At 44.2% G+C, this 24,389-nt stretch overlaps 1 protein-coding gene across 1 annotated transcript in view; it reads right to left on the reverse strand.

Annotated features, from left to right (window-relative positions):
* The window catches only part of NELFB (negative elongation factor complex member B), a 139,623-nt gene that overhangs the window by 69,405 nt on the left and 45,829 nt on the right, over positions 1-24,389 (reverse strand). Inside the window, exon 6 of the mRNA XM_033961919.1 lies at positions 21,298-21,410. Within this exon, the coding sequence (XP_033817810.1) occupies positions 21,298-21,410 (113 nt within the window). The remainder of the gene's footprint in view (positions 1-21,297; positions 21,411-24,389) is intronic.

Genomic DNA, 24,389 nt, shown 5'->3' on the forward strand with positions numbered 1-24,389 from the left:
ATTTGAGACAGTAAGTAGGTGAATAATTACACTGACAGGGTGAAGTGTCAGGACTCACATGTCCTGTCACCAGAAATAGAGATTTGGGGGAAGATTCTCTAATATTTGCAGTAAAATCAAACAAAATGAAGAATGACAGGAGGAATGCCCGCTCCCTTCTGCCACCACCGTCAAACAAACCCCCCCAAGCAGTGGAAGGCTGCTGCTGCTGTCAAGCAACCCCCCAGTCCCCCAGCAGTGGGAGGGATGCCCATTCCTTTCTGACGCCGTCAAGCAACCCCCCTGACAGCGGAAGGGATTCCCACACCTTCCTGCAGCCATCGTTGCCCCCTACCTACTTCAGGAAGGTTGGCTCATTCCCTTCTGACGCCGTCAAGCAACCCTCCTGACAGCGGAAGGGATTCCCACACCCTCCTGCAGCTATCGTCGCCCCCTACCTACTTCAGGAAGGTTGGCCCATTCCCTTCTGACGCCGTCAAGCAACCCTCCTGACAGCGGAAGGGATTAGCACACCCTCCTGCAGCCATCGTCACCCCCTACCTACTTCAGGAAGGTTGACCGATGGAATGAGTACTCCATCTGACCGGCAGGCCCGCATCTTCAAAATGGAACTTTTAAGTTAAACTCCGTGGAACCCCACGGGCTCAATGTGGAGCTAGAATGGATGACGCTGTTATAGTAGAACTTCCTGATTGGTTAGAACTAAATCAGCTGTTTTTGAAATGGATCTTTACATTTGAATACACTGACGCCGACACCATTTTCAAGACATTGAAATGTCATACTGAGATCCTAGAAATAACCATAACGATAAATAAGTATAGTGAAATTGAGATTAAATTATTGAATATAAATGATAAATTATTGATTATACAGAACTGCAGGTTGAAAATAGATGAGTAAAGCATCAGCATATTCAATCTCTGCCCGCAGAATGCTCTGTATCAGACAGGTTCTGTTCTTGGGCCTGTTCTTTTGAACATTTTTATAAATGATATTGCTGAAGGGCTGTCGGGTAAGATTTGCCTCTTTGCAAATGATACCAAAATCTACAATAGAGTATACCCCCAGGCGGAAATGGTCTGAAATTTGGCAGCTAATATTTAATGCTAAGAAATACAATGTCATGAATTTGGGTTACAAAAACCCGCAGGAACGGTACAGTTTAGGGGGTGAAGAATTTATGTGCACGACGGAAGAGCGGGTCTTGGGTGTGATTGTATATGATGATCTTAAGGTTGCCAAACAGGTTGAAAAGGTGATAACGAAAGCTAGAAGGATGCTGGGGTGTATAGGGAGAGGTATGGCCAGTAGGAAAATGGAGGCATTGATGCTCCCTATATAAGACTTTGGTGAGACCTCATTTAGAATATTGTGTACAATTCTGGATGCTGCACCTTCAAAAAGATATAAAAGGGATGGAGTTGGTCCAGAGGAAGGCTACTAAAATGGTGCATGGTCTTCATCATAAGGCGTATGACGACAGACTTAAAGATCTCAATCTGCATACTTTGGAGAAAATGCGGGAGAGGGGAGATATGATTAAATACCTATGTGATCTAAATGCACGAGTCAAGTCTCTTTCATTTGATACGAAGCTCTGGAATAAGAGGACATAGGTTGAAGTTAAGAGGTGAAAGGCTCAGGAGTAATTTTTTTTATAGAAAGGGTGGTAGATGCATGGAACAGTCTCCTGGAAGAGGTGGTGGAGACAGAGACACTGTCAGAATTCAAGAAAGCTTGGGATAGGCAGACTGGATGGGCCTTTTGGCCTTTATCTGACATCATGTTTCTATGACAATAGGCTAGTGATTCCACCTCTAAAGATACTCTCAGCAGACTACTTTCTAAGGGGCAGATGTTATTTGGAAAGGGTCTGGATGATCTCAAGACTGCCTGACATCAAACCCAGAGCCTCTTAGAGCAGGAGTGTCAAAGTCTCTCTTCGAGGGCCACAAACCAGTTGGGTTTTCAGGATTTCCCCAATGAATATGCATGAGATCTATTTGCATGCACTGCTTTCATTGTATGCTAATAGATCTCATGCATATTCATTGGGGGGAATCCTGAAAACCCAGCTGGATTGCGGCCTCGAGGAGGGACTTTGACACCCCTGCTCTAGAGGTTCCGGTCATTCCAATTTTTGTGGCTCTATGGGGGTCTCAGAAGTATTCCAGCTCCACTTCCCAGAGATTCTCCCAGAATTACAAGCAGAGGTTTTTTGGACTAAGACACAACTAGTCTTCAGCACCTTGTGCTGTTCCCTTTGCCAAGAAGTTGCAATGACGCCAGGTCAGAGGCAGCCCTGCTCAGAATAAGAGGCGGTCTCACGGACTTCCTAAAGTCCTGGGCTCAGATTTTGTCCAATTGCTGAGTTCTGGAAGTCATCCAGAGAGGTTACAATTTATTTATTTTTATTTATTTTATTTATTTATTTGGATTTCTATCCCGTCCTCCCAGTAGCTCAGAACGGTCTACAATGAACATACATAGTGGAGAGTAAATAGACATATAAGTAATACAATAGGTTTAGTAATTGGATTTATAGATTTTGGAGAGAATTAAATACAGGGAGAGTATAGCAGAAAGAGAGAAGGGGGAAATACAGTAGTTTAGTTTAAGGAAAGTTATATGCGTTTAGATACAATTTGTTGGTGGAGAGAGTAAGAGAGGGTTATCTTGGAGTTTTGGGGAGGAGATAGGAGAGTGGAGGGGGGCGTAAGGGGGGGAGAAGACAGAGGAGATCTTTAGTTGAAGAGGAGGGTCTTTACCGATTTCCTGAAAGTTAATAATGAGTTCTGTTGTCTAAGTTGGGGGGGGAGTTGGTTCCAAAGGTGTGGAATGAAGTGGCTGTAGGATCGTTTGTGGGCTGTTTCTGTGAGCAGGGATCTTCCGGGGGGGGTGCATAGGCGTGTCTGGAATTTAACCCTTGTGGACTCTCCAGTGGGGCGCTTGGATAAAGCGTCCCGAGTGCAAGCCACTGTGAGAAGTTTGCTGAACATTCGGGCCATAGAGCCTGCGCCGTACGAAGACTCGGGCAGATACTCCATTACTTCATCGTGCCAAAGAAAGGCTCCAATGATTGGAGACTCATTCTTGACTTTACTTATGTAAATGCAACACTTAGAGTCCCCCATTTTTGTATGGAGACGGTTCAATATTGTGACCCGTCAGACGCCGTGCCTGACGAGGTCCCGGTCAGGGCAGGCAAGAAGGGGGGTAGAAAGCTCCGGAAGGGAATACCTAAAGTCCGGCCTGGTCACTGTATGGATCTCCCGGAGCTTACTAATCTTCCAGAGTCAGGGGCTGTGAAGACCTGTTATCCACCAGGGGGAGCCGGTAGTACTAAGAACTCACCAGGTATCCGATATCCAGGTCACCACCGGGGGAGCCCAAGAGCTGTGCAAGTCCAAGCTGACTCAGCTAGATCAGGGCGTGCCCCTGCTCTAGAAAAGGCAGCAGTTTGGGACAAACAGTTAGGCAGGCTAGGGAGAAGGATAAGGTTCCTCTCTCACAATGATCCCCCTGGTTCAAGCAGAGGTGAAAGCTGTACACCCATGGAGGTAATTGAGGCTGGTGACTCACTGGATCTGCACACGCTGGAGGAAGAAACCCCTATGGAATTGCAAGGGAGTCTGCCTGAGGAGCTTGGGGAATATCCTGAATCCATGGAAGTTGGATTGATTACCAAGTGCCAAGAATGACCTTTTGACTGTGAGTTTTGTTTGGACTCTTTTTGAACTCTGCAATTTTGTTTGAATCTTTGAAGCTGTGAGTGTGTCTTTTTGGGTGAGGTTTGCAAACACCCAGGGAGGGAATTTTGATTGCTGTTTTGTAAAGCTGTTTGGAAAGGCAAACCAAAGACTGCTGGAGGCTTCCAATTTGGGAACTGTGAACTTTACACATACCAGAGCAGAGAACTATATTGTTGCATTTCAACCTGCTTGGGAGCAGGCTGTGACCGCCCTGAGAGAAGAAGCTCTGAGGAGAGCGAGATCTCAGGAGGCTAAAGGACTATTGTTTGAAAAGGAAGAATCCTGAACTGTTATTGACTGATTGTGTTTTGTGGTTTTGTTTTGCTTTATGAACCTTTTGCAAGAAGCACTATCTATTTTGGTTGAGCCATCCTTACCTTTATTTTTGAAAGTAAATTTATGTTATATTACACAACTGTGGTTGTGCTTTTTTGATTGAGTTCCTCTTATCACTCCAGTCCAGCAGGGTGACTCCAGGCCGGGTCACACATCGTCGTTTTTCCTATGTCTAGCCACTAGGAGTGCTATAGAGTCCTGATCCCGGGCTGCATGGTGGCTACAATATGTAATAGTGGTGGTGATCCCAGGAGAGTTCCTAGACTCTCTGGATCTGATGGAAGCCTACTTGCATATTTTCTTTTTCCCAGATCACAGGTTCCTGAGGTTTCATGTCCTGGAAAAGCATTTCCAGTTCTCAGCCATGCCTCTTGGCCTGGCAACATCTCCCCACACATTCACCAAAATGATGGTGGTGGTGGCAGCCCATATGCAAAAGATGGTTTACTTCTTTTCTATGCAATCGATCATCCACGGTACACTTTAATAATACAACTTCTAAACCTCACACAAAACAGACTAGCCTTAAACATAACAAAAACTAAGGCACTATTTTTCCCAATGAAACAGGGACTAAAACTATCGGCCCCATTCTTAATTGATAATACAATCATAACTTTAGTATCATCACTAAAGATACTCGGGGTCATCATTGATGACAAATTTTCTTATCAAGAACACATCAGTAATACAGTTAAATGTTGCTTCTACCATTTGCGTTTGATTCGCTCCATGTTCAAATTTCTAGAACCCAAATCCTTAAACATCTTAATACATTCTCTTGTCATCGCTAAGCTTGACTATTGCAATTCGCTACTGTTAAACATTACACAAAAGGAAAAAAAACGCTTACAAATAATCCAGAACACGGCAATTAAAATTATTCACAACGGAAAAAAATATGACCACGTAACTCCTTTTCTCATAGACTCGCACTGGCTTCCCATTAATCAACGTATAACATATAAAATATTGCTTCAAGTATTTAAAACATTATCTACTAACGAACCTCAATTTATCGACCGACTACTAATTCCATACAACACGACTCGTTCTCTTCGTTCCACAACTCAAGGGTTGCTTATGGTTCCTTCCTTGAAAATTATTGGAACCAGACGTCATGATATATTCTCAGTAATGGCCCCTCTTACCTGGAATTCCCTGCCTTTATACATAAGAGAAACAAAAGACCTCAAAATATTCAAAACCTATTAAAAAACTTTTCTCTTTAAAGCTTCCTTTAATCTTTAAACCAAATCTTTTTTAATAAATTTTATCCCAAACCTCATGTTTTTCCCCTGCCTGGCTTTTCCTTTCTTCTCATCTGAAGAACAACAATTTTGTAACTTTTACCCTCCCTTTTTCCTTTCTGTATGTACCTGAGTATGTTTGTTGTGTCAGTTTGTTTTTTCCCTTTTTTAAAACTGTACAACGTATATTTTATTGTTATTCGCTTAGTTTGTAATAAGCGATTCATCAAATTTGATTAAACTTGAAACTTGATGGGGCTACAGGTGCATCCCTACCTGGACGACTGGCTGATCCAGATCCCCTCGTCCAATGGTTGGCACACAGTGAATCAGGTGATCTGAATCCTGGAGGATCTAGATTGGATTGTGAATAACAAAAAGAGTCATTTGTCTCCGACACAATCCTTAGAGTAACTTGGAGTCTTGTTCGACATGGCTGCAGGTCATGTCTTATCTTCCAGAGGCACACAGACTGAAGCTTTGCACTCAGATAACGTGCCTCCTGACCAAGCCAGCTCCATCAGCCTGGGACAATCTTCAGGTCCTAGGTTCAATGGTGGCCACAATAGATGTGGTTTCTTGGGTGAAGGCTCACATGCGTCCTCGCCAACTAATGTTACTCGTGCACTGGTCTCCACAGACACTCGTTACAAAAGTTTTTACCTTGGATGTTGGCAGCCTGGGCCACCATGGATTGGTGGCTCCGCTCTCAGTCCCTTTCCAAGGGCATGTGCCTTTATATAGCATCTTGGATGATCGTAATGACGGACGCCAGTCTCCTCGGTTGGGGAGCTCATTGCAACCATCAACTGATTCTGAAGTGGTCGATCAACTGCCTGGAACTCCGAGCTATTCAGTTGGCTTTGGTGAAACTGCAGAAGACTCTGGAAGGCCAGGCAGTCCAAGCATTTTTGGACAATGCCACAGCAGTGGCCTATGTCATTTGCCAGGGGGACATCAAGAGTGCTCATCTGTGTCTGGAGGCCCACTTGCTCTTCAAGTAAGCGGAATGTCATCTACGGGTGCTCTCGGTGGCGCATGTAGTGGGAGTGAACAATGTTCAAGTAGACTTCCTCAGCAGACAGACCTTGGATCTGGGTGAGTAAAAAATGTTGGCAACAGCATTCCAAGCCATTGTTCACCGCTGGGGTCAGCCAAAGTTTGACCTCATGGCTACAGCAAAGAACAGAAAAGCAGACAGGTTCTTCAGTTGACGAAATGAGTCCGGAAGCATGGGTCTGAACACTTTTATCCAGTCATGGCCGCAGAGCGTACTTATGTACAGTATGTCTCTCCTCTGTGGACCATGATGGACCAGATCATTCAAAGAATTGCAAGTCATCAGGGAAGGGTCATTCTGGTAGCTCCAGATTGGTCATGCAGACCACGGTATATGGATCTAGTACATCTTTGGATGGGTCACGGTCTCAGGCTGCAGGTGCATCCGGACCTCCTTTCTCAGGGTCCAGTGTGCATGGAAGATCCAGGTTGTTTTGCTTTTATGGTTCTTGAACATGAAGCGTTAAGAGTGAAAAGGATACTCGGAAGTAGTCTTTCCACTCTTCTAAAGTCTCAGCAGCCGACAGTGGTCTCTGCATATTCTTTAGCCTCTCCTCACAGAGAAGTCGTCCCATTCCTTTTATCATTTTCGTCACTCTTCTCTGTACCATTTCTAATGCTGCTTTATAACCTTTTGTAAAGACTGTAGAAAAAATACTTTAAGTACATAGGTGGATGGGGAAATACATGGAAAGACAAGAGACTATATTGTAATGGGTTACATCTTACTATATCAGGAATAAGAATCCTTGCTGAGAAATTTAGACAATATTTTTCTAGGCATTTAAACTAGAAGGTGAGGGTGGCAGATGTATGAAATACAATTTTGGAGGCCACCCACAGCAAAAGACAAGATGTGATAGTAGTACAGATAGCAACGTAAACAATATCAGCAACTTGCTTCTTAGCAATGTAATAGGAAATTAAACTAAACATAAACCTATACGAAAAATGAGATTACCACTGAAAAATAGCTTGAAAGCGATGATCACAAACGCTCGCATACTAAGCAACAAAGTTCACAATTTGCAAGCCCTGATGTTAGAGGCAAACATGGATATCGTTGCTATCACAGAGACATGGTTCAGTGACTCCCATGGATGGGACACAAACATATTGGGATATAATCTTTTTAGGAAGGACAGAGATGGTCAAAGAGGTGGAGGAGTAGCTCTCTACTTAAAGATTGATATCCAGGTGACTGAAATGCAGGGGACCTGGAGAGAGGAAGAAATGATATGGATCGCATTGAAAAGAGAAGATGAAACTTCTATCTACGTGGGTATAGTTTATAGACCTCCGACTCAATTGCATCAAATTGATAAAGATCTGATTGTGAATATCCAAAAGTTTGGAAAGAAGGAAGAGGTGCTGCTGTTGGGTGACTTCAATCTGCTGGATGCGGACTGGAAAGAAGTAGGGAGACTGTGGATGACTTTCAAGAGGCTCTCTCACACAAATGGTGACGGAACCCATAAGGGAAAAAGCGATACTAGATCTGGTCATCACAAATGGGAGAGTATCTCTAATGTTCGAGTGGATGCCCACCTGGGAAATAGCGATCATCAAATGGTTTGTTATAATGGCTAAAGTGGAAGGTGGCCACACAAAATTCTAAATCTTAAATTCCAAATGTATGAACTTTAATAAAATGGGAGAGTACCTGAAGAAAGAGCTGTTAGGATGGAAGGACATTAGGGAAGTGGAAAAACAGTTGTCTAAGCCAGTGGTCGGCAAACCGTGGCTCTTTAGCCACTTGAGTGCGGCTCGTGCCCAACCTGCTTCCCTTCCTCCCTCCCCTTCCCCAAGCTACCACCGTCATCCAGGAACAGACCGCCGCCAAGTTCTCCCTGCTTCCCCGCTGAAGCGCAGGGCCAAAAAACTCTCGCCACCCGACGTCAATTCTGACGTCAGAGAGGAAGTTCTGGGCTATTTCTTCATTCTTTACATAGAAGAACACACGTCGGGATGCTGTGGAGCAAAACAAAAGGGGGGACCCGTTCTTGAAAAAGCCTTTGGGCGAAACTGGTTGAACCTTAAGGTCCTTACCGAGGTTTAAAAAAAGAATGAAGAAATAGCCAAAGCTAAGTACAAAAGTTTTAAAGTTGTATAAGAAAAGTTTATCGATTTGCACAAAACATAGAATATAGAGCACAAGCACTTAAAAAAAAAAAACCTAAGCTCTGATGATGAATAAAAGCCAGAAAGAGAAACAAGCCTTCAAATAATTTGGCTGGTGGTTGGCTGGAACTGAAGACCATAGAGGTACTTAGAAAGGTATTATCTGAAAAAAGATCACTTAGAAATTAGGCACTTTGAAGTTTATTATATGCCATTGTGGATTCACTAAGCTTTGCCACAAATCGATTTTGACTACGTGTGGGCGAGCGGGGTGTCAGTCGGGTCGACGTAGCCATCGTAGCAGCGCAAGCGGGCATGGGGTATAGCTCTCAAAAAAAATCTTAATCGTTGTATTGCTGATTTTGGCTCTTTTGACTAATGAGTTTGCCTACCATTGGTCTAAGCTGAAAGGAGCAATAAAAATGGCTACTGATCTTTATGTGAAGAAAATAAATAAAAACAAGAGAAAAAGGAAACCAAAATGGTTCTTTAAACTTGTGCCAGAGAAAATAAAGGCAAAAGAGACTGGGTTACTAGACAACTGGATGCAGGAGAGTCACTCGACGTAGTGTATTTGGACTTCAGTAAAGCATTTGATAGCGTCCCTCATCGAAGATTACTGAACAAGCTAAAATCGATAGGATTAGGAGACACTCTAACTACATGGGTTGGGGATTGGCTGAGCGGCAGACATCAGAGGGTAGTGGTGAATGGTACTCCATCTGAAGCATCGGACGTGATAAGTGGGGTGCCGCAGGGCTCGGTCCTGGGTCCGATTCTATTCAACTTATTCATAAGAGATATGACGCAAGGACTTAGGGGAAAGGTATCGCTGTTCGCTGACGACGCCAAACTTTGCAACGTAGTAGGCAGAAGCTTATTACCTGATAATATGACACACGATCTACTGCTGCTGGAACAATGGTCAACTACTTGGCAGCTTGGCTTCAATGCTAAAAAATGCAAGGTAATGCACATGGGAAAGAGTAACCCACGTAGAACTTATGTACTAAATGGTGAGACCTTGGTTAGGACCACAGCGGAACGCGACCTAGGAGTGATCATTAGCGAGGACATGAAGGTTGCCAATCAAGTGGAGAAGGCTTCCTCCAGGGCAAGACAAATGATGGGGTGTATACGCAGAGGTTTCGTCAGCAGGAGACCTGAAGTTGTGATGCCGTTGTACAGAGCCATGGTGAGGCCTCACTTAGAGTACTGCGTTCAGTTTTGGAGACCTCACTACCGAAAGGACGTGCTGAGAATCGAGTCGGTGCAGCGAACAGCCACCAGGATGGTCTTGGGGCTCAAGGATCTCACGTACGAAGAAAGACTAAAGAAATTGCGACTGTACTCACTTGAGGAAAGAAGAGAACGGGGAGATATGATTGAAACGTATAAGTATATCACGGGATGCATCGAGTCAGAAGATGATATCTTCCGGCTCATGGGACCCTCGACCACCAGAGGGCATCCGCTGAAAATCAGGGGAGGGAAGTTTCGTGGCGACTTCAGGAAGTATTTCTTCACCGAGAGAGTTGTGGATCATTGGAACAGACTCCCACTCCAGGTGATAAAGGCCAGCAGTGTGACGGATTTTAAGAGAAAATGGGATACTCACGTGGGATCTTTAAGTGAGTAAACTCAGGGGGGGGATACATGGAATGGGCAGACTTGGTGGGCTATAGCCCTTTTCTGCCGCTTTTTTTTCTATGTTTCTATGTTTTCTAAGAGCTTGTATTTGTGAAATAATAATAATAATAATAACTTTATTCTTCTATACCGCCACAATCTTGCGACTTCTAGGCGGTGAAATATAAAAATAACCAAGAAGAGGAGTACAGAAAGGACTACTGGTAGAAGCTGAAAGATGCCAAGAGAGAGATATGTCTGGCAAAAGCGCAAGCGGAAGAGCAAATGGCTAGAAATGTAAAAAAAGAAGACAAAAATTTTTTCAGATATATTAGTGAAAGGAAAAACATGAAAAATAGAATTGCGAGACTAAAAGATGATATGTATCGATATGTGGAGAGTGATGCAGAGAAAGCAAACGTTAAACAAATACTTCTGTTCTGTGTTCACAGAAGATGATCCTGGAGAAGGACTGAGATTGTCTGGCAAAGTTACACATGAGAATGGAGTAGATACCGTGCCGTTCAAATGGGTTAGAGGATTTGAGGCAACATGACTTTACTAAAGGTAAATCGTGCCAAATGAATCTGATTTAATTTTTTGATTAGGTGACTGGAGAATTGGATCAAGGGCATATGCTAGATGTAATTTACTTAGATTTCAGCAAAGCCTTTGACACGGTTCCTTATGGAAGACTCTTGAACAAATTTGATGGTCTGAAGTTAGGACCCAAAGTGGTGAACTGGATTAGAAACTAGTTGACGGGCAGATGCCAGAGGGTGGTGGTTAATAGAATTTGCTCGAAGGAAGGAAGTGTGAGCAGTAGAGTGCCTCAGAGATCAGTGCTGGGGCCAATCTTGTTCAATATGTTTGTGAGCGACATTGCCGTAAGGAGCCATATGTGCTGGGAGGTGAGAGGCTGATATGTACGGATGGGGAGAGGGACCTTGGGGTGATAGTGTCTGAAGATCTAAAGGCAAAGAGACAGTGTGACAAGGCGTTGGCTGTTGCCAGAAGGATGCTGGGCAGTATAGAAAGAGACATAGCCAGTAGAAGAAAGAAGGTGTTGATGCCCCTGTACAGGTCATTGGTGAGGCCCCACTTGGAGTATTATGTTCAATTTTGGAGACCGTATCTGGCAAAGGATAAAAGAAGACTTGAAGCAGTCCAGAGGAAGGCGACAAAAATGGTAGGAGGTTTGCGCCAAAAGACATATAATGAGAGAATGGAAACCCTTAATATGTATACCCTAGAGGAAAGGAGAGACAGGGGAGATATGATTTAGACGTTCAAATACTTGAAAGGTATTAACGTAGAACAAAATATTTTCCAGAGAAAGGAAAACGGTAAAACCAGAGGGCATAATATGAGGTTGAGGAGTGGTAGACAAGAGTAATGTAAGGAAATTGAGAAGAAAATGGTGACAGAGTTCAAAAAAGTGTGGGATGAACAACATAGAGGATCTCTAATCAGAAAATAATGGTATATATTGAAGAACTAAGGCCAGTACCGGGCAGACTTACACGGTCTGTGGCACGTATATGCACAAAATGCAGTTGAGGATGGGCTGGGATGATTTAGATGAGCTGGAGTGAGCTTCGACGAAGACTCCAATAGATACACAATACCTGGCAGAGCTCTTGGTTTCTGGCCCAGAAATATCTAAGAAAAAGAACAATTTAAATTAAATCATTAAATTATAGAGAGTGTATATTTGGGCAGACTGGATGGACCATTCAGCGCTTTATCTGCCGCCATTTACTATGTCACTATGTATGTTATTTTGACTTGAGTCTTGCAGAAGTGATTTTTATGAGCTGAGAAGCCTGTTCAATGCAGAGGAGCTTTATGATGTGAAATCCTGAGGCAGACACTGAACATATTGTGAAAGAGGATGTGCTCCCTATAGGTACAGTGATGCGACTGGATGCCAAAGTTAACCTTACCCGAAACTAAATAGAGTCTATCTGATTTGAGAAGAAGAAAGTAGTGGAATCAGATTCACCTACAGATAAGTTTTTTGAAACAGCTGATAGTATGTATGCGATTGTTAATGCTGAAAAATTATAGCACTGTGATGATGATATGAATTGTGGAGTTATAAATGTTATGAAGATAATCTATTGCTTTGAAGATAATTTAAACCTCTGTGAAGAGGCTATGTTTTAGCTGTGAAGATGTGTTTTAGAAAAAATAATAATAAATGGGGTTTAAAAAAATTTTGGAAAATAAGTAGTAAAAATGTCAGAGCACTGAAGAGAGGAAGGAGGTTTTTATGCCTGTGACTGAAAGAAGGGATATTATAAACAAATGTTTAACCCCGATAATTTCTGAGGCTTTTCCTTCTTCCATTGAACTGTATGTTGTTTATATAAAAAATTATTTAAAAAAATATATGTGTAGCCAAATCTTATACAGTGGGATGAATGGAAGATGAATGGAAGATTAGGTTTTTACCTTCAATAATCTTCTTTCTGTTAGTCCCTGAAGGATTCCATAAACTAGGTGTTCAATCCCTTTCCTGCAAACCGGGAGTTGCAGAAATCCAAACACTTTTCTGAACATGTGCTCCTCCTATCTTAGAGAGTGAGTTAGAGCCCCCTAAAGTTCATTCCCAAAGCCAAGCAACCATATCTTGAAACAATTTCAAGACAAATAAGCGGGCACAGGGAAACCTCCCTGGTAACAAACAATTTCTGGTAAGAGCAGCTCTGCAAAATATAAAAACAAGTAACAAACAGGAAATAATGCAATACAGAAAAGACATTGAGAAACAATGCAGAACTAACCTGCTGTGTGCAACAAGCACCCAAATGAGACATCCTTCAGTTAAGCATACTGACAGAAGTGGAAAACTCCCCACAGGATCTGTCAAATGGCTGGAAAGTCTTCAAGCCTACAAGAAGAATAACCGAGGCAGAAAGAAACAGGCTATTCCAAACAACAGAGCGTACATAGAGAGGGCGGGTCATATGGAATCCTACAGGGACTAATAGAAAGAAGATTAAAAACACAGAAACATGATAGCAGATAAAGGCCAAATGGCCCATCTAGTCTGCCCATCCACAGTAACCATTATCTCTTTCTCTCTCTGAGAGATTATTGAAGGTAAAAGCCTAATCTTCCATTGTGCTACATCTCTTCCGGATTCCATACTCTAGGTGACGTACCAAAGCAATGGTAGCAGCTAGAGAGGGTCAGAAGAGCCTGCCGTTCAACACCGAGGTCCCAAAAGCGGCATCAGAGCGAGCCACCACATCCACTTGATAAAATCAGGTAACGATATGAAGAGAGGACCAAGTAGCTGCCCTGCAAAGTTCATCTGGATGGATCACGTGGACTCTGCCCACAATGCAGCAAGACTTCTAGTCAAGTGAGCCTTAAGAGAAACCAGCGGCTGCTTGTCGCAGGCATTGAAAGTCGCAGAAATGGCCAGGTGACTATAGAGCGATTGAAGACTTGGACATCAGTTGACCATGGCAAGGCACAGCAGTCAGGACAAAGAGGTGATCAGACAGCCGGAAATCAGTAGTCCTCTCCAAATAGTGGAGCAAGACTCTCCTTACATACAACTTGCACAGGATCTGATCCTTTCGCGCCGATCCTGTGGAATGAAACCCAGGCAAATAAACCTCCTGGTTGACATGGAAGATAGAAACCAACAACTTCTGCGTCCGTAATATGGAGAAAGGGTTCCCTGCAGGAAATAACCAGAAGCTCCAAATAAGCCGTGCCAAGACAATGGTAACCTGAAAGACAGTCTTGATCGTCAGATACAGAAGAGTAGCATCCTTCAGTGGCTCGAATGGGGTTTCCCCAAAGCCCTGAAGAACGATGTTAAGATTTAATAAACAGAAATGATGACACAAGGGAGGCGACAAACGAAACGCTCCTCTCATAAATCTGATCACATCTGGATGAGCAGTAAGCGAACTAGAGCCTGTGTGTGCTCTGAAGCATGAAAGGTCTGCAACCTGAACTTTAAGGGAGGCCACTGTTAAACCCTTCTCAAGGCCCGCCGGAAGAGGAGCCAGGACCACCGAAATGGGAGCACTCTCAGGCTCCACGTGGTCCTCAGCACACCACTGTTGGAAAGCCTTCCAGGCTTTGGCATAAGCCTTTGTAGAGGGGTTTTTTTGACTGCAAAAGCATTGAGAGGACTACATCTGAAGAACTGCGCTTCAACAAAGTTAAGCACTCAAGAGCCATGCTGAAAGACTAAAGCGCTGTGGATTCTCCTTGGGCACAGGACACTGACCGAGAAGATTGCCATGGAGACGGAAGTTGAGTTTCTAGTCCCACTGAAGACTGACAAGATTTGCAAACCACTGACGACGAGGCCAGTTTGGAGAAACTCTAATCATAAAGCTGGGATATATCGCTATCCGGCGGATGACCTGACCAACTGGAGGCCATGGAGGGGACACAAAGGAGCTCTTGAGGTGGCCAAGGCTGAATAAAGGCATCCAACCCTAAGTTTCCATGCTCTGTTCAATGACTGAAGAAGTGCCTGACCCTCAAGTTCTCTACTGACATCATCAAATTCATCTGGGGGTCAACCCCAGTACTGTATGATCAGATGGAAATGCTTTCCGTGAGAGCGATCATTCTTCTTGGTCCAAGACTTGTCAACTGAGGAAGTCTGTGGACTCCCACCACTTGCGCTGCCAAGAGAAAAAGAAGACTTCTCCAACCAGTTAAACAGCATGCGAGTCTTGTGGCCCAAGGCAGTGCTTCTTATGACCCCTTGATGAATTATATACGCCACCGCCGTGGCATTGTCTGAGAACATGTGCACTGCTGTTCCTTCCAGAGTGGGCTGGAAGTAACGCCAGGTGAATCGCCTGAAGCTCCAAATGACTGATCGATCAACACTGCTGATGAGGAGACCACTGCCCCTGAATGGAGCGGTCCCCGCAGTGATCACCTCAACCCGACAGGCTGGGATCTGTCATAAGAGTTAACCACTCTAAGATCCGAAGAAATTTGTCCTGGCAGAGAGCTTCTCCCTGAAGCCACCAGTGCAGACTTCTGCATGTTGGTGCCATTCAGGGGAGCGGCATCTGAAAGGGATGACGTTGTGAAGACCTCTGAAGAGGAGGGACTCCTGTAGAAGGCACATGGGTACATTGGACCAGGGTACTGCCTCCAAGGAGGCTGCCATGGTTCCCAGCACCTGCAGATAATGCCAGGGCAGTGGAGCTGGAAGGTTCAGAAGATCTCTAATCTGCCGCTGAAGTTTTAGACTGCGTGGCTCAGAAAGAAACACACTATCCTGCTGGGTGTCAAACAGAAGGCTCAGATACTCCAAGGTCTGAGATGGCACGTTCAGATGTTGACAATCCAACCCCAGCTCTATAGCACAGAGACCACCATCTCCATCGTATGGGTGCACTCGTGTCAAGACGAAGCCTGGATCAACCAGAGGTCCAAGAAAAGATGGACCTGGACACCCTACCTGCAGAGAAAAACCGCTATAAGAACCATCACCTTGGTGAAAATGCAGGGAGCTGTCACAAGCCCAAAGGGAAGAGCCGCAGACTGGAAATGCTGTTGTAGAAAATGAAAACACAGAAATCTGCGATGCTCCAGAAATATTGGAATATGGAGGAAAGCCTCCATGTGATCCAAGGACATTAGAACTCCCCAGGAGAGACAACAGCAATGACTGTGTGCACGGTTTCCATTTGGAAATAAGGGATCTGCAGGAAGTGAGTGACAGACTTGAGATCCAGAACAGGCCTCTAGTTCTCTGAGACATACTTTGGCATGATGAAGTATAAAGAGGATCTGCTGAAGCCCAATTCATGTTCAGGAATGGGTTCTAGTGCTCAGATGTCCAAAAGACGCTGCAAAGTAGCATGGACCCTTGACTCCTTGTCCGGCCAAACTGCCGGCGAGTTCAGAAACAAACCAGAGGCAGGCAAAAGAAAGCAATCTTGTGCCCCTCCCAAATGCTGTCCAGCACCCATGTATCTGAGGACTGGCGAGTCCATTCCTAGGAAAACTGAGCAAGGCGGCCCTCTGGAGGGCTGTTTAGGAGCAGTAGCTGCTCAGGATCTGGATGTCTGATGAAAGCTGGAATGGAAGAATTGTCACGGGGACCGTTTCCCTGGGAATATTTCTGGGAGGAAGATCCCAAGGATCTCCGATGAAAGTGGCATGAGGGACAAAAATTACTATTGTCCCATTTCAAAGTCCAGTGAGACTTGTGCACAGGGAGAGACTTAGGGCAGTGATCAGCAACACCAGCCCTGAGGTCATCCAGACCTGTCCAAAAATGAAGCTGACCCTGTAAAGGAAGTTTGCTTAAAGTGGCCTTGGAGGCAGCCCAAAGACAGAACTAAAGGGACCAGCACGCAGACACCTGCATAAGCAGTAAGAACTCGAATGAGATCAGAAAGGGCGTCTGCCATTTAATCCATACTGTCCAGGACTAGCTGTGGACAGACTCCACTTCCACAGAGGGCACCACAAAGGAGGCTGCTGCTGCCTAGAAACCCGAAGAAGGCACTTCAAAAAGGGTTAAAAGAAATATATAAATAAAACCTCTAGTGTGAGATTCTGGGAGTCCTTAAATACTACTCCTCCATCACTAGTGGTTGATGCACCGGGTATCCTGTGCTACGGCGGAATCCACCTTAGGGTACTCAAAACTACTGAAAAGCAGGAACCAGTGAAGAAAGCTTAGACATAGCTTAAGAGAGCCGGAAAGAGCAGCCTGGGCATCCTATTGTCCTGTAGCCAGACCTAGAAGCTGAGGATGAAAAAATAAGAGGATTTTTTTGTGTGTGCGCTCTTGCAGAACCCCAGCAATAAAATGGTGGACAAAACCATGCTGAAAAGACCTGCTGAAAAAGTCTCATCTAAATCCGAACTCTCAGGGCAACTATGTTGACCAGTCCCAGCAAGGGTATCAGCCGGATCTAAAATAAAAGCAGTATCAGGAGAAAAAAGCGGCTTAGTATCCATATGGCACAATGCAATTGAGCTCAGCCATAGCTGGATAAGAGGGCTCCTGAAAAGGGACCCCACCACTGCCGCAACTGGTTTAGAAGAAATCGACGTGCCCGTTGGCTGTGTCTAATGAGCTGGATCCGAAGAATACACTTTCCAGAGGAGCCAAAAAAAGTTTAGTGACAATTCACACCAAGTGCACTACAGGACCCTGCTAAGGCATTCACACTGCGCCAAAAGAGCCGCCAGACTTGGAATGTAAGCATTTGGTGCCAAACTCAAGAATGGCCTCTGAGCAAAATATTTCCCCATAATCACGGACCCAGGACGGCTCCCCAGCCCTGTAGGACCTGAAAGAGTAATGCTCGAAGTTCCCGCACCCTCCCCCAGTACACGGTTGCAGATCCAGCTCAATCAAGGCACATATTCGACAGATTAGGGGCTGGGGAGTTCATCCCAAACAATCTTTAATCAAAATGAGGGGTTTTGAGGCAGAAATAAAACTGCCACTGCCAGAGAATTTGCGCCAAAAACAGTAAAAATAAACAAAATCTAAAAATACAAAATAGCGATTTGGGGGTCTAGAGAGGTGAGGGACCTCTGAGGCCCTACCCTACCCTCAGAAACTGTGAAAAACGAGTGTTAACACATTTTACAAACAACCCCTGAAGTTCCCATAGGAAATAATGGAGGTTTACTCACAGTCACTGAAGTGCCTTGCCTGTCAGTTCTTTTACACAGCAGCTGAATGGAAGAAATGATTTTCTGCATCAGAATAGCTCCAAATTGATCAGATTTGAAGATGTTTGAACTGCTAGCTGGACACCAACTGTAACCTGCACACCCATGGATTCTCTCCACGTGACCTGGGGCGGGAAATGTAGCCTGTGCCCTGAAACCCGGGGAATTTTCACTCAGGATGCATACAGCCTGCGCTTAAGCCCCTGACAAGGTCAGTGGGCAAGCAAACTCCCAGGGGAATCGACCTAGAGTCAAAGAATGGTGGCACACGGCAGGCTGGATCCACCAAAGTTTCTCCATGAAGTAGCAGTCCGGACTTACAGGACTGATTCCTTTCCTCTAACAGAGGACACCGGAAAGGGGTCTCAAAGCACTGAAGCCACAGAAAAAGACAAACATTAAGCAAAAAAATAAGAAGAGCATTTCAAAAAGATTTCTGCACGGATTGCTTGCAGAAAATGAAACTGTAGGGGGCTCTAACTCACTCTCTAAGGTAGGAGGAGCACATGCTCAGAAAAGTGTTTGGATTTCTGCAACTCCCAGTTTGTGGGAAGAGATTGAACACATGGAGGGGCATACTCAAAAGAAACGTCTAAGTCCGTTTTTGGCCTAAGTCACTAGTTGGCTAAGTAAAATGTCCATTCCCAAAAAATACGTCCAAAATATCCACCCCCCCCCGAACATTTTGGACGTGGATGGGATCAGCAAAGTGATGGACTGACCACCCAAACATTGCACCAGAGTAGCGGGGTACCTTACAGGGCACTGCTGTGAACTTCACAAAAAGGGTGCCACATATACATCTCACAACTCCCTTATAGGTCATGGTGAGCCCCTCAAAACACCCCCAGAACCTATTAGACCCACCTGTTTACCACCCCAATAGCCCTTATGGCTGCAGATGCCCCTTATATGGCAGTACAAAAGGGTTTGGGGGGTTGAGGGGTGCAATGTTTCACCATGAATGCAGTGATTAGAGTGGCTTATGGGCCTGGGTCCTCCTCTCCATGGTTCACTAACCCACCCCCAAGATCACTTAAGCCACCTCTGTGCAGTTCTACTAGGCTTTCCTATGCCAGGCTGCCAGGTGCTGATATTCTGGAGGCAGATGTGTATGTTTTTATTATGATTTTTATGGTGTTGCGTGTGTGTTTGTGTGGGGAGGGGTCAGTGATCACTGGGGCAACGTGTTGGCATCTGTACTTTGTGTCTGTAGTACTTATCTGGTCACTTTGGATACCTTTATGCCACTTAGACCTGTTTTTACATGGCCTAAGTCACAACGTACAACTTCCATCCAGGCAGCCTTGTTAAGTTTCAGTTATACTTGCAGTATGACTAAGTTTAGATCAGCCCATGTCCTGTCCAAATCTTGCCCTCACCACTCCTACAAAAACGCCCCTTTTAGCTCTGGTCGTACAGCAACACTGACAAGGTCTAAATTGTTTTTAGGTACATCTAAAACCCATTTCAATTATTGGCAATTGGACAACTTGTCTTTTAGATCGTCCAAATACCGAATTAGGCGGGTTTTTAGACATATTTATTTTTTGATTATGAGCCCCCTAGCATATAGAATGCAGAAGGATCGTAAGAGAATATAATGTTTATATGACCACTGACCCTTTAGTAATTTTCTATATGGCCAGGTGCCATATTATTTAGTGGAATTGATTTAATTACTAGCAGGAAGACCAGGTCATATTCTACGGAAGCAATTCTATCTTCAATTTCCCTCACCAAAGACAATTAGATCATTTGTTCAATAGAAGGCATCCTTCTTTTATCAGGCTCCTTTAATTTGGAATGATCTCCCTATTTTAATACAATAGGTCAATATACTGTTTTTAGAAAACCTTTAAAGACATTCTTATTTAAAAAATTTTATCTTGAAATTTATCATCTTCTAATGTCAATGTTCTATCTGAATATTTGTCATTGCGATATGATTAACTGGATTTATTCCCTGTAATAGAAATATATTGTTATCTGCCATGAACTCATAAGGGCTTTGGCAGAATATGTCAGAATGTAATACCACCTTTTCTGTGTTTATAATTACATTACATTACATTAATGACTTCTATTCTGCCCGTACCTTGCAGTTCTAGGCGGATTACAAAAGAGATTAACTGGACATTTCCAGGAAAAATACAATTTAGGAATTTTGGATTTAAAAAAAAAAAAAAGAAGAAGATAACTGGACATTTCCATGGGAATTAAATTTAGGGAGTTGGTTACAGTTCCAATTTAAGGAGTTGTTTACATGGTAGAGTATTTGAAGATGAAGAAATTGTAGAATGAGAAGAGACTTTGGGGAGGGATTACAATGGAAGGGGGAGATAAGGGGAGGAATTAAGAGAGCTGTATAAATTTTTTGAAGAGCAGGGTTTTGATTTCTTTTTGGAATGATTTAAAGTAATTCGTGTTGTCAATAAGTTGGAGATGGTGTGGTCAAGTTTCGCTGCTTGCGTTGCTAGTAGGTTGTCAAACATCTTCTTGCGCTGAGTACCTTTGAATGGGGGGGGAATATAAATAGGGACTGAGTTCTCCTTTGTCTGGTAGTAGGGTTTTGATTTAGGCGGTTGTTTGGGTAAGTAGGGGCAGTACAGTGGAACCTCGGTTTGCGAGTAACGCGGTTTGTGAGTGCAAGACAAGCAAAACACTCACCAAACTTTTGTCTTGCAAACCGAGCACTGCGTATGATCATTGACGTTGTGCATGTCATACGCAATGTGCAGGTGGGACGGCACTCAGCTGCGTAGGCTCAGATAAAGGCTCTCCAACATGCGGAAGGTACCTGGCGTGGAAGACTGGCCGCCAGACGGAAGAGGCATCCCCCCGAAGTGGCACTGCGGGGTTCTTCAGTGGCTGACGGACGGAGGAGGCGGATGGAAGAGACGGCGCTGCAGCACCCCGCACCCGACAGGTACAGACCCCTGGGCCACCCCTCGCCACCTTTTGGGTTCTGGAACGAATCGTCTGCATTGCCACTATTTTCTATGGGGCAAGTTGCTTTGATATACGAGTACTTTGGATTACGAGCATGCTTCTGGAACGAATTATGCTCGTAAACCAAGGTACCACTGTACTTATTTTGGGGCAATGAAATGCTATGTGATTTGCCTAGTCACAAGGAGCAGCTGGGGACTGAGGCAGCAGCTCTAACCACTGGACCACACCTCCACTCCAGAATTTTTCTGCAGACTGTGATGACCCAAACTGACCCAAAGATGATGGGCTCCATGAAGCTTATTGGTCTGTTTCTTCTTCTGAAAAACAGGCTTGTGTTGTCTTGAAAGCTTATAAATTCTATTGTCTTTGAATGACTCTTACGGGGATGCAATACAGGCATCAGAGTCTGTAGGGAGCCCAATTTCCTATAATGCTAACACACACCCTTTTTAGAATGATTTTCTGAGCTTCCCGATCTACCACATTGTAATTACCCCAGGACTTGCTCTTGTCCTTTTTTCACACCATCAAGAAAACCTTGCAGCTCTCGAGCTCTCTTGTTATCCACAAATTTTTCACGAATGCAGGCATCCAGACACCAGGTGAACTGCAGGGAAAGAAAAAAAAAAAATCCCCAAATTATTGCCATGTGCAGGCTACCACCCAAACATTCAACATCTAATACTTAGGATTACCAATTTTCACAAGTGGCATGCACTACAACAGAGACACTTGGCTTCCATTCAACAGAGTTCACAGAATGATCAACTATTATCTACAATAATAATCTTGTTTTACTTTTTCTACTTACTAGCAGGACAAGTATTCTGACATGTGGATGTGTCATCTACAGAGCTTCAGTGCATATGCTGCCCATGTACTGAGAATTCCAGAAGCCTTTGGCAGACCTGACTGCAAGTGTGCTTGTCTCCCTGCCAGCTCAACTCACGTAGGACCCACAGTTTGGTAAAAATATAGAGTACAAGAATTCAACTCCTAGGGGAGGTGGAAGGGTGCATGATGATACCTGGCCTACTGTCCTCAGAGAATACCTGCTACAGATGAGTAATTTCACTTTCTCTGAGGATAAGCAGGACAGTTTCACATGTGGGAGTCCCTAGCTACCAGGCTCACCAGAAACAACAAACGGTCAATAGGAACTTGAAATAGCAAGGCTACCCACAACCAACAACACTAACAACAAAAGCAGGCCTATTGTGAAAATGTAGCCTTGAGCAAAACAGAATGAGTTTAGGAGGGTGGAGTTGAATTCTAGACGCCTAACAAATTCTGCAGAACTGACTGACCAGCTGTTGGATAGGGTGTTCTACTCAAGGCAGTAGTGAGATGTGAACGTATGGACTGAAGGCCATGTTGTAGTTCCGCAAACCTTTTCGATAGAGGTTGACCTCAAATTGGCTACCGATGTCGCCATAGCTCTGACATGACCCTCTGGAGTTAATCCAGCCTGGGTATAAGTGAAAGAAATGCAGTCTCCTAGCTAATTGGATAAAGTGTGTTTACTGATGGCTGTCATTATCCTGTCTGGGCCAAAAGAAACAAAGTTGGATGGATTGTCTATGAGCTTCAGTCCCCTTCAGATGGAAAGCTAAGGTTCGCTTGCAGTCCATAGTGTGCAGTGCAGGATGAGCATGAGGTTTTGGAAAAAATGTCAGAAGAACAGTTGACTAGCTAAGATGGAACTTTGACACTTCCTTAGGAACATAGGATTGGTGCAGAAAACTATTCTGTTATGATGAAATTGTGTGTAAAGTGGATCAGCTACTAGGGTCTAAAGCTCACTGATTCTGTGAGCTGAAGTGAGTGCCACTAAAAATAAGACTTTCCAAGTCAAATACTTCAGATGATAGGAATAAAGTGGCTCTAAAAGTGCTTTCATCAACTGGGTAAGGACAACTTTGAGGTCCCATGACTGAGTCAGAGTATTTACAGGGGGCTTTGTCAATAGCAAACTTTTCATGAAGCAAACAACTAGAGGCTCTCTGGATGGGCTTAACTTTTTTTTTTTTTTAAATAATTTATATTCCGCATATCCTACAATTCTATGTGGATTACAAATTATACAGGTACTCAAGCATTTTTCCCTGTCCCAGCGGGCTCCCACTCTATCTAATATACCTGGGTTAATGGTAAGTACTAATTATACTGAGGTGAATTCCTTACAGTTAGTTCTCAGACCTCTCAGAAAGGTGTAGAAGGTATTCAACCAGTTTTTGTGCAGATCCAAGACAGCAAATCTAGGGTCTTGTCCTCAAACCAAATGGCAAACCTCCTCCATTTAAAAGTACAGCTGAGACTGGAGTCGGTGCAGAGAATGGCCACCCGGATTGTCTCGGGACTCAAGGATCTTCCATATGAAGAACGGCTTGACAAATTACAGCTATACTCGCTCGAGGAGCGCAGAGAGAGGGGAGACATGATCGAGATGTTCAAGTATCTTACGGGCCGCATCGAGGCGGAGGAAGATATCTTCTTTTTCAAGGGTCCCACGACAACAAGAGGGCATCCGTGGAAAATCAGGGGCGGGAAACTGCGAGGTGACACCAGGAAATTCTTTTTCACTGAAAGAGTGGTTGATCGCTGGAACAGTCTTCCACTACAGGTGATTGAGGCCAGCAGCGTGCCTGATTTTAAGGCCAAATGGGATAGACACGTGGGATCTATTCACAGAGAAAGGTAGGGGAGGGTCATTAGGGTGGGCAGACTAGATGGGCCGTGGCCCTTATCTGCCGTCTATTTCTATGTTTCTTGGTGGAATCTTTTCTGGGAGCCAGCCAGATTCTGGAGACACCTTTAAGAAGTTGAAGAAATTCAAATTCTACACTTTCAACATTTGATGAAGGCCAGAAAACACTCCAATTTCCAAAGATCTTTGGAAGATAACTCCATGGGAAGAGGGAACCATATCTGTCTTTGACAATAAGGTGCAATCAGAATCATGGTGCCACAGTCTTGCTTGAGTTTCAACAAAGTCTTTCCAATCAGAGGAATGGGAAGATATGTTTAAAGTAGGCATCTGATGCTAGTCTGTTGTGGCCCCTGAGTTGGAACAGACCTGAAAAGAACTTTGTTGTTGACATGAGTGGCAAAAAGATCCACTAAGGGAGTGCCCCACTCTCAGAAGATCTTGTGGGCAATGGTTGTACTTGAGTAGTTTCATCACTTAGATCAGTCTCTACACTAGACTGTTGTTCTTGCCTGCTAGTTATGTGGCCCTGAGTACCATCCCATGGTGGGAGGTCCACTGCCACAATCTGACAAAAGGATTAGGAACCTGTACTCCCTTGCTTGTTGACGAAAAGTGCATGACAACTTGACTCTGTTTGGATTAGAACAATTTGATCTTTGAAAGTCTAAAGTGTTCCAAATTGCCTTCAGTTCAAAGAGACTGAGGTAAAGCTGAGTCTCCTAAGTGGACCAGCACCCCTGAGTGTAAAGCCCATCGAACTGGAGACTAAAGAGACTGATGCATCGGCACTGCTTCAAAGGAGAGGGAAACAGTGCTGATCCTTCATGGGTACCAGTGTGGTAGGTGTTCTGGAGCTTCTGGCTCCATGCTTGAGGA

The sequence above is a fragment of the Geotrypetes seraphini genome, chromosome 10, assembly GCF_902459505.1.
Source record: "Geotrypetes seraphini chromosome 10, aGeoSer1.1, whole genome shotgun sequence".
NCBI classification, from domain to species: domain Eukaryota; kingdom Metazoa; phylum Chordata; class Amphibia; order Gymnophiona; family Dermophiidae; genus Geotrypetes; species Geotrypetes seraphini.